The sequence below is a fragment of the Fulmarus glacialis genome, unplaced genomic scaffold (genome assembly GCF_000690835.1).
Source record: "Fulmarus glacialis isolate BGI_N327 unplaced genomic scaffold, ASM69083v1 scaffold45281, whole genome shotgun sequence".
Classification (NCBI taxonomy): domain Eukaryota; kingdom Metazoa; phylum Chordata; class Aves; order Procellariiformes; family Procellariidae; genus Fulmarus; species Fulmarus glacialis.
In genome coordinates, this window is record NW_009192982.1 from 1 (window position 1) to 11,421 (window position 11,421).

At 39.4% G+C, this 11,421-nt stretch overlaps 1 protein-coding gene across 1 annotated transcript; it reads right to left on the reverse strand.

The window, feature by feature from the left end:
* Positions 1–6,522: 6,522 nt before the first annotated feature.
* On the reverse strand, positions 6,523–11,209 carry KCNA4 (potassium voltage-gated channel, shaker-related subfamily, member 4). The gene has a single exon (XM_009587281.1). It carries the CDS (start codon positions 10,442–10,444, stop codon positions 8,456–8,458), a length of 1,989 nt encoding a protein of 662 aa, XP_009585576.1. The 5' UTR covers positions 10,445–11,209; the 3' UTR covers positions 6,523–8,455.
* Positions 11,210–11,421: the final 212 nt, after the last annotated feature.

Sequence of the window (11,421 nt, forward strand, 5' to 3'; positions counted from 1 at the left end):
CCTGGGTGCCCTCGCCGGTCCAGCCCCGCTCGGTGGGACGGGCCCCGGCTGGCGAGGTCCCAGCCCTGCGAGATCGCGCCCAGCTCCTGGCTCCCCAGCCCCAGGAAGCAGCCAGCCTTGCGGCTCCCTAACGCTTTTTTTTTTTTACTACTTCAAATTGCCATTCGTGTTATGTGCATTGTCAGTGTTAGTCTGACATCAAGAGAAGCTTCGCAGGCATAGAACTGAGGTCAAAAGGATCAGGAGTATTTCTTTAGACAATGCTACCATCTCAGATGCCTGACTGTTAAGCAGACCTTTTAAACCACATACATTGGTTCATGTGCCGGTACAACCAAGACTGCGCTTGAAAACACTGTGGATTTTCTGGTCACTTCTATTAGGTATAGTTCAACACTACAGAAAACCAGAGAAATCAAAAAAGCTGAAATACAACTTGTTCTTTCCTCCCAAAAAACCAAAATCAGCCGAGCCATCAGGGCAGAAATTTTCGAAAACAGCTAGTGGTCTCAATGTCTTAATTTCTGTGTGCCCAAAAATGAAACAATTTAAAATGCACTTTTTCTGCATTGATTCAAAAGTAAATCTCTTTACAGTCTCTCCATTTCACTTAAGAATCGAGTTGTCCAGTATCACTAATCAATTCTGGAAATATTTTCTTGTAAGATAGGTCAAAGAGCAACAAATTAGTACCATTTCTACTTACTAGTGTCTTTTCACATTTTCTACATATTTCAAAGCTAGGAAAAATGCTAATCCTCCATTAAGCTATGAATAACAAAAAAATATTTTACTAGCCAGAGAAAACATTTTTGCCTTCTAACCTATTGAATCATCATATCACTTATTAGAGCAGATGTTCACAAATTAAATGGCACCAAAATAACAATCTCTTCTAGAAGATACTCAGAAGCATTAAATCTTGCTGTTCCTCTCTTTTGCTGAAATCCTTATAGCATTTTTGTCTTTAATTTTGTGATCCGTAAGTCCTGAATAATAACAGTGCTTATATGTAACTAATAGAAATAAATGTATACAGAACTAAATCCTGAAGCATAAGTTGCTATACAGTACCTGTACTGAACTCTCTGCAGTAGGATAGATTCTTGCTAGAATAACGTTTATCTGAGCTTGTCATTTGGCACCTGGTAAAATACGATGAAGCCCTTTCACCATGCAATCAAAAATCTTTTCTACCCCTTCCCTGTGATGAAACCATATTTTTCTCAGTATGTGTATCTGCAGCTAATATTTCAGAAAGACTTTAACAGAAAAGCTACTATTCCTTAGCCTCCTTTAACCTGAAAAATATGCAAGATTTCTGCTTTATAATGATGCCTTGCCATTTTGAATGCAAAGAGGGATCATCTTCCTTCACACTTGAGACCTGAAAAATACTCAATGTCTTAAATTCCTGATGAATTCAGTGCAAATTGAGGGCACCTTGAAAGTACAAGCCCATTAATGAAACAGAACTTATTTACCCTGAAATGTACAGTCTGTGGAATGTATAACTTGTTGCAATACAAATATATCTTACTGTATTTGGACAGAAAAACGAAAGGTACCTTTATTTCTTATCAACAGTCCTTTGCAGTTTTCTGTATTCAGGCTCACTGTGCTAGTCAGGCTCCACTGTGCAACAAGAAACTGTCACTGAATGACACCCTGAATCCATTACAAAGCTGTACCGATAGGGAGACAACAAAAGGCAGAAATTAAAGTTCATTCATATAGTGGATGAGCCACATCAAGGACAGGTACCATGGGCTGACTGAAAACAAACCTTCACTGATCTAAACAGAACAGAAGTGAGACACGTGGCTGAACCTGCAGTGCAGGGCAGGCACAGAGCACCGTGCATCCAGCAGCAATCCATCCTCGGATTGTACAAGGCAGAGGAGAGAAGGGAATGCTGTCTCCCCGTGCACGTGGTTGGATTTCTTTCCAAAGCATACCGTGGGGTGTTGCTCACCTAGCAATGAAGATAAAGATGCAGTGAAGTACTCTGGAACATCCCTCTTCTACAGCATCATAATCATATCAATATAAATACAAACACGGAAAAGCAATTGTCTTCTCAGTCGCCATATACTGCAGTCCTAGGTAAAGCACTGTCTATTATGGACACAAGAGATTTTAGATGACTTCAGTGCAAGAGCATTGGACTCAAAGCCAGCATACTTAAATTAAAAATACAGGAGTGATACTGAAATGTGTCTCATTTGATTTTCTGAATAGAAAGCTACCGTTCACATCTAGGATGAGAATTTCAGAGTCAGTGTATGTTCTCCCACTGAAACGGTTTGTGTAAGACGTGTTAGGACAAAATAAATAAATAAATAAATAAATAAATAAAAACAAACCTTAGCTTATTCTGACTGCTAAGAACAGAGAAAATACCTAAAATTAAAGACGCCTTTGACATACCTCACTGAATCTAGCCATCCTCCTCCCTACTTTGAACACAAATGCCCCAGGAACATTCGAACAAGAGATTAAAAACAAAGAGAGACCTAAATCTATCTTGAATATGTGCCAGCACTTCCTTCACTCCTGTGGGAATCACTGTAACACTTGGAAAACCTGCTCCACCACAGCCTTCCTTTTGACCCCAAGCAAATCACTTGGTCCCAGATTCAGGAGGCATTTTCAACCTAATTCCTAAGGAAATGAACGGAAGTCACGTGTCTAAAAGCACATGTTGTGAGTGTGGACCTGAGTCCCTCTGTGGCTTAGGAACTAGCAGCCCGGAGCCTTTGAGACCTCCCTGTCTAAAAGGGTTACATGGTATTTCAGAGCAAATAATTTAAACACTGTTTTGCACTCAGATAGGACAGTTGTGGTAGGAGCATGGATTTACCAGACAAGCTTAAAACTTCACAGTACCCTCTCCCACCCCACGTGGTACTGCGCGGCGCAGTGAGCATCTTCCCCGCTGCATGACGCAGTAGCAGCAGCTGCTTCTGCTCCGGAGATCACCACGTACCTGGAACAGACACACAGTTGCAGATCTGTTCAACCAATTTGACCTCAATTTGTTTTCAATGGCAATATCACAAATGCGCAAGTGAAGGAAAAAAGTTTTTACTTACCTACTTTCCCTCAATTAGAGTATTTTATCAGATTTTGACATGTAATTTAAGATTTCTCTTCTTTCCTTCTTATATACTTATGTATTTATTTTCCAAAGGACCTGTTGCAGAAAAAGGTCTCAAGGTACATTATAATTTTACAGAAAAGGATTAAAAATAAAAATTAATTCAACCACCTCCGTAAATAATGCTTTAATGAGTTTTCCTTCAGAATTAATGTCATCGGAGTTCTGAATACATGGAAAGCATGGTAGCAATGTGTAAAGTTTCACGTTTGTACCTGGTTGCCAGTACAAAGCACTTACGCACCTTAACCCAGAATTAATTTCTCAATCGTTTTTTCCACATTAGATGATCTCTGTGGAAATGAAGGAATGTTCATTTTTTTAAAATTGCCAATTTTTCTACAAGCATTTTTTTCAACCAGAGGTGCACAAATACGGTAAATCTATAACCTAGATCTTATTCACTGCAAAATCAGGAGCACTTGATCATTCAGTTATAGCAACAGGAAAATGCATACCCTGTCCCATGTCTACAGGTGTTATGGACTCTCATTTAGGTTTATTTAATGATAAGAAAAATATGTAACTTATATGCTGGATATTATAGATTTTTTTTTTTTTTTAAATCTCTGCTTTTATTTGTTACCGTCTCATGCCAATTAATTAAAAAAAAAAAAGTAAGCCTGTATTTATAACTGGACACAATGACAGTAAGAAGTAATAAGGAACTAGTAAGAAATAGTTCAAGGAAGCTAGTGACATAGTCTAAAGCGCCATGGATCGTTCATGTTTAATTTGAGGGCTATCAGTACAGTGTAAAGCTTATGCTAAAAATTCATTTATACTCAGAATTAGTTTTACGAGTCCGGGATCACCAGAAAGACACGTTTGATTTTTCAGTGCTGTGCAGGAAAGACTTTCCACAAACTAGTTACACGTGGAATAGATTTTCTGGTATTTTGCTGTTTTTCCATAGTACACTTATCCCACGTTTATCCAAATATGAAGAGGAAGTATTTCATATTCTTGTGTAGCTTAGCACTGATTTTTTCATATCCCAAGTCAAATGACTTTCAACACCTGAAAGCATATGTGACAGGAAGTTTCCATGTCAGGAGTTACAAGATAATGATCCTTTATTCAAGGTTATGGCCTGATCCCAAAGTCTTTGCACACCAGTATTATGCAAAATCACTTTCAGATTCCAAAGCTATTTGAATAGTTTTACTGACCAAAAACACACTCAAATCCCATTGTTTATGACCACAAGCAGTCCATAATACCTATTAGTATTCCCAAACACCAAGAACACTGTTGTCATGAATTAGATGTAATCATGATAGCAGTGGGTTTTTTCATTCCCTTGATCCCCCAAATTTATTCCGCATTACATGGTCATCACAGAAATGGACGCTACGCAACAAAACTATGTAAGCAGAAGAATTTTCCTTCAAATACAAACAAAAAAATTACACTTTCCATCAAATGGAATTGGCCTCTTGTGGAATCATTCTGAGAAGGCTTAACTGAAGACTAAAAAACTTCACCAAGAACTCCCTGACAGGGTGACACAACACTTTTTTTGATACAAGTTTCAGCATGCATGCTGAAAAATTTCAAGGAATCAATGTAACATCAGAAAACTCCATGGCTGTAATAAAGAAAAAAAATTACAGATCTCTGAAGTCAGGCATTAAATCCAATACTTCAGCTGGCAAAACTCTCTCCTTATGAGTCTGGCCTTGGCACTTAAGATTGCTATAAAAAGACTTACGAATTTCTTTAAATAAGTGCTAGTACACCGTTAAGTATCAGTCTATATTCAAAATCTGATTTAATGCTGCTGTGATTCCATGAATTCTAATGGAACTCCTCCAAATTTTTTTCACCACTGCGAGTCAACCTGAAATATCAAAATATCCCATTTTGCATTATTTTTAGCTGAAATGTATGTCAATGTGAAATCATTTGAACTACATTAGTAGAACTAAAATGATCCCTAGTGTAACTCTATTCGCGTCAGTTACATCAGGAATGCATTTCACCACTATAATTTAAAATTTAAAATGCCCAAGTGACGATAAAATTATTTTTCTGAGAGTTGTCAGTATCCAGTAACACTGGGAAAGCTCGAATAGAAGCAGTAGTAGTAATGTGGAGCCATAACAGCTATATACAGTGTTTCTATGGCACACAATTTCAACCGAAGTAATACTTAATGGAAATTTCTGTTTCTTGTTAAGCACTTGGGATCTTTGGGTTTTAGCATGTTAGGGGTAGGACTTTGGTATTTCCACGCTGCTGTAACTGACTGGACTGATGGGTAGTTGAATAATCAAATTATAAGCCAGCCCAGTAAAGGTATTTGCTTCCATTCCCGAATGCACAATTCTTTCTGTGATTCAGAATGGTCTGCCAAACTGATAGCACAATCTAATGTTAAGCTAGTTCTTATTTATATAGTTCTTATTTATAATGACAAAGTACATAGGTTTATACATTGCAGGAGGCAGAGCAGGCTCCACCTGCCTTAGGATACCTTAGGGTATGTCTCCACAGTACTGCAGTATGTAGTGCTGACGCACCCAGAATGTCGCTCTGCCAACTGCTACGAGGTCCTAGGGTGAGACCTTTTCCTTCAGAGAGTAAGGTACTGCTACAATCACAGCACAATGTAGACATTGCCACGCTTGTTTTAAATTAAAAGATTGTGTTCTGGTAGCAGAATAGCTGAACGACTTGCTGGAGAAGCTGGGTAACTACTTAAGCAGTTACCTCATGCTGAGCTCCACGTCCACAGCGTGAACATATTCTAAGAGTTATTCAAAGTTTTCTTATTTCCATTAGAGATCTAGAATTCCACCTTTTATAAACCACCTTCCTTTTCAACCAGCCAATACTGCAAACGTACTACTTATTTTCTCTAAGTTCTTTATTTACCTAATTAGTATTTCTTTTACTCCTACATTCTTGCCATGCTCCCTGGTATTATACGGTCTCTGGTATTATACAGAACTACTAGCAAGCTAGCTTACAAGAGAACCGTTATACTCTTTACATCATTAACTGCAAGCTATTAAAGAAACACTTTTACAGATTTTTGCTGCATTTTACAGAATGCTCATCCTCACTGCTGATATTGCCCCTGTAGAAAAAAGTATTTAGTACATTTAACTCATGTGAGCTACCACAAAATGCAGTATTAAATTTTGGCAAATGCCTGTGTATAAAATTACTGAGTTGTTTATTCAAAACGTAGTTGGAATTAATATCACCACACTAAAAAGGAGCTTTGTTTAATGCTTCACATCAAAAATATAGTGAAGCCTGCTCTATGATTTTAAATTAGGAATCAGACATTTACACACAAATTTTGAACCAGGGCTCAGCACAACGCAGTCTTTTGCGTGTGTCTTGGTTTTTATTAGTTCTCCTACAACACAAAAGAACACAAGCAGAGAAACTTTTCGAAGAGGCGATTCACAGAAAATCCATGAAGGCAAAAATCAACCATTAAAGAAAAACCTATGTCTATGGCTCTGTTAGGTACCACTGGATGCTGCATACAGCAAACAATGCTTATCTGATAGATTATGCCCAATTTGGACTGCTTTTATCGTCTCTTTTCAGCTCCAGAACTGTACGTCAGTCACTAACTAGTTCTCCCCCCGCAAAAATCCTCTACTCAGCTTTAAATGAATATTGCAAAACTACTGTAATTCAGTAGCGTTGGTTGGTAAGCCCCTTTTTCTCTTATAATGGCCTGTCCCAGCCCTTAAAGTGCATATGCCAATTTGTTTTAAGTTTTATTATCTGGAAAGTTCCACAGTGCCTCTTCAAAAACAGTTCCAATTTAATTGTGCCTTCCCTAGGTAATTATAAGTCTGAAAAAATGCCTGTTCTGAATCTATTATTTATGTTATATGCAGCAATATCTTACCTATTTCATTCTGGAGTCTGGAATGTACTGTAGGCAGGATAATCTTTACCTACCTTAATCTCCTAGGAAGGGCAATGGAAGTTTTTGACACACAGTAAAATACAGCTGGCCTAAGAATCAGTGAAAAGAAATCACGGAATGTTTTCTCAAGGACTGCATGGGACCCAACGTGTTCATTTTGAATCCCAGAATGCCTATTTTGGATCTTAAATGTTGCTTCAAATACACATGGGTGAAAGCTGTAATTAAGGGAAAATGCAGCACCAATAATAGCATGTTAAAAGTTAGCAATTCTCAATTGTCAGTACTGTAACAACTGAGTATCTTATTACTTCTACCTTCTCCTCCCATACATTGAATTTATGCAATACTGACAAAGTGCATGTACTAATCATAGACTCTGAATGTTAAATTAACCAGGAAAAAGATATAAATTAGGTTGATATTTCTTGAGAGCATCAGTAGAAAACACTGATTTCAAATAATTTTGATTATAAAATTTTACTTCACAATCCTTTTCCAGATCACAGATATTCATAATTAAAAAGAGTATGGAATTAATGTAATGTTAGCTGTTTTGCCATCAGCATCACATAAAGAAAAAAAGAAACAATAAAATATGATGCAGAATTCACTCTTCCAATGATTGTCATTGAACTATTACATTAGTAAACATTCACAGTATGAAGTCTCTTTCAATATATCTCCAGCATATAAAGTAGTGCAAAAAAGCATTCCAGTCATTTTGCCTTTGCAGTCAGACCAGGTTAAATGATTCTCTTACTTCATTTCTTTCATTATTAGACAACAAATGCTGCAATGCCTCCAAAGAGAGTTATAAAAATAAACAATTTCTGGAGGGTCAGCAGCCTTTTCAAAGTAAATTTCCAGTTAAAAACAAGCATTATAGATTCCAAGGAAAAAAGTTAGATCTATCTTCTGTAGAATATCTTTTTACAATAAATTTACCATTTGAAAAACAATGACTATGGTATCCAATGATTTATGGTAGCTGCTATTAAAGCACTGATAAATAGATAAATGACTACCAAACTGCATTGCTTCTTACATAGTAAATACCTCTGAATGCCAACTTTTACCACAGAGCTGTTATTAGTGATGTCGACAGTTCATGCACCCACTTTAAAACTGACTTGGTTTTAATAAATTTTTCAGCCTCATGTGCAAAACACTTGCATTCTAATAAAAATATAAAGTCTGAAATTATATCAGATCTAGCCATCCCTTCCTCAAGTTATACCACTTACTTGATATGTAATACAAGTTTAGCAATGCTTTTTATTTGTATTTAACCATTAAATGGCATACTACTGTATGCTGTAGACTCTTGTTTGCATATTTCATTATTTTCACTGCACTCTTTAATGCATAAATATATTTGGAAACGTTCAAAATTACACATCAGTTTCCACAGAATTTGAATTTACACAGTTTTTCTTCTCTGACTCACTGCTATTCCCCGTGTCCTGACTTTTTTTCTCCTTTACACAAAGAGATTCTTTAACTCCTTCTTCCATCTCCAAATATTCTGATTTATCCTCTGTGGATGAAGATGATGAGCTTCTAAATTTCTTCAGTAAATTTGTTGGGAGGTAAGGGCAACTGACTGCATTTTGCATCAGCTGCGTTTGTTCTTCATTCTCAGTCTCTCTGTGGTAGAAATAGTTAAAATTGGAGACAATCACTGGCACTGGTAAAGCAATGGTTAACACTCCTGCAATGGCACACAGGGACCCAACTATTTTCCCACCCACAGTTATGGGTTTCATATCCCCATAACCAACTGTAGTCATGGTCACTACAGCCCACCAAAAGGCATCTGGGATGCTTTGAAAATGGGTGGCAGGCTCATCAGCTTCTGCAAAGTAAACAGCACTGGAAAACAAAATGACTCCAATAAAAAGAAAGAAGATGAGGAGGCCGAGTTCCCTCATGCTGGCCCTGAGTGTATGACCCAGGATCTGCAAACCCTTGGAGTGCCTGGAGAGCTTGAAGATGCGAAACACCCTGACCAGACGGATGATCCTCAGGATGGCAAAAGACATGGCCTGTTGACCATTACTGCCCTGCTCCTGTGCCAAGTCAGTGCCCAGAGTAATGAAGTAAGGCAAGATGGAGACAATGTCTATGATGTTCATGATGTTCTTGAAGAAGTGTGCTTTGCTTGGACATGCAAAGCAGCGCACTGTAAACTCAAAGGAGAACCAAATGATGCATACTGTCTCTACAATGAAAAAAGGGTCATTGAAGATGGTGTGCTCCCCAGCATCCAGGTGAAGTGACTCATTGGAAAGCCCCTTCCCTACGCTCAGGGACATGATGAATTCTTTGTCATCTCTGAACTCTGGCAAAGTCTCCAGACAAAAGATGACGATGGAGATCAAGATAACCAAGACAGAGACAATGGCAATGCCTCTGGCTGGACTGGAGCTCTCCGGGTACTCAAACAGCAGCCAAACCTGCCTCTTAAACTCATTCTCCGGCAAAGCTTTGTCCTCTTCCTCTTTGACAAACCCTTCATCCTCCCTAAACTTGAGCATGGCCTCCTCCCCAAGTTGGTAGAATTTCACCTCCTCAGTGAAGATGTCAAAGGGTACATTGACTGGCCTCTTCAGCCGACCACCACTCTGGTAGTAGTACAGGATGGCATCAAAGCTGGGCCGGTTCCTATCAAAGAAGTATTCATTCCTGAGAGGGTCAAAGTATCTCCCTCGCTTTGCTGGATCACCCAACAATGTCTCCGGGAACTGAGCTAATGTCTTCAGTTGGGTCTCAAACCGCAGTCCTGACACGTTGATTACCACACGCTCACAACACTCGTACTCACTGTAGCGAACAGAGCTGTAACCCCCAGGGCCTCCACCATCATCAGGTGGCTGGTCCGAGTATGAAAACTCATCCTCCCCATAGTCATCATTGTAGTAGAGCTTTCCTTCTTCCTCATCGTCTTCATCCTCGTCTTCATCCTCCTCTTCCTCCTCACTCAAGTCCTTCAGTATTCTCTCTTCAGAACCACTGAGAGGCAGCAGCTCAGAACAGGGGAAGGAGGCCCCACACTCCCTACTTCCCAAGTGGTGGCTCCTCTTTTTCCCTTTCTTCCGCCTCTTACCACTCTGGCGGTGGGGCATGCTGCTGCGTGATGCATTCCCACCATGAGAGGAGGACGCACCTCGACTCTGTTCCTGATGGTAGTGGTGATATGGTCCACCTCCACCTGTTGCCCCACCTTCTACTGCTGCTGTTGCTGCTGCTACGGCCGCAGCTGCTGCGGCTCTCGAGTGTGCCAGCCGCTCTCTCTCTCGGGCCCGAGCTTGGACCGCATATCCATAGGGCATGTGGGTGTTGCACCCAGAGCTATCTGCACTCACCATTGCAACCTCCATTTTGCAACTGCTTTTTTTTATCACTTAAATGCAAAAGGTTTTGGTTTATTTACAGTGTAACCTTAACTTTCACTAGAAAGTTCAAAGCCATTTGCATTTGGAGGACAGTCCCTTGGACGTAGAGCAGGGCAACATAGTTGTAACACTGAATCTATGTTTTGGAAAACCACAGATCTGCATTTTCTTATTGTCTGGAATGTTTGACACAAACTACCGTTTTGCTAATAAGAAAAGATGAAACTCTCAAATTGAACAAGGGAACAGCTGAGGCCTTGTTCTCTCGTCCACCAAGCCTCCTTATTTTCATTTATCTCCTGTGGCTATCGCAGAATCATGACTATCTTGCAGGCTACAAAGACTGCATTCATGAGGAAAAAAATATGCAAATCAAAGGGTACCTGCTCTCCACAGATGGTTTTAGTTCATCATTGCAACCAAATGCAAATAGTCTCTTTCCTCATAATTTGTTCCTGGTAATGCTTTGGCCTAGCAACCTTATTGTTTAATACCCTTACTTGGGGAGTTGAAGTTAATTCCAGCCATCACCTTAGTTACACAGTGAGGAGGTCTTTGCAAATCCTTTCTTCAGCCTGTCAGCAATGTCTCAAACCTGGGAGCAGCACCCAGGGCGTCAGCAGCAGTGGTAAGAGGAGGAGGAGGAGGAGGAGGAGGAGATGAAGACTGAGAAACTGGCTCTGAGGTCCCCATAGGACATAAGGGAGTGGATGGGTCACCCTTTGGTTATGGTCATGCAGAAGAAGCACTTAACCTGAGGCACATGCACAAACACACAAAAATAAACAAAACAAAAAAGAAGAAGATTGGATTGTTTTCCTAAAAGGTCACACTGATCAAATGAAACTGTGTCATCTATTACCACGGTATTCAAATCTTCCCCTACCCACGCTATTCACACTTCTACATTACACACACACCCACATCACATGCACAGAGATTTTGAACGACTCTGTGGGTAA

Excerpts from the sequence above, each read along its gene's own strand:
- KCNA4 (XM_009587281.1), bottom strand. The coding sequence starts at position 10,444 with ATGGAGGTTGCAATGGTGAGTGCAGATAGCTCTGGGTGCAACACCCAC.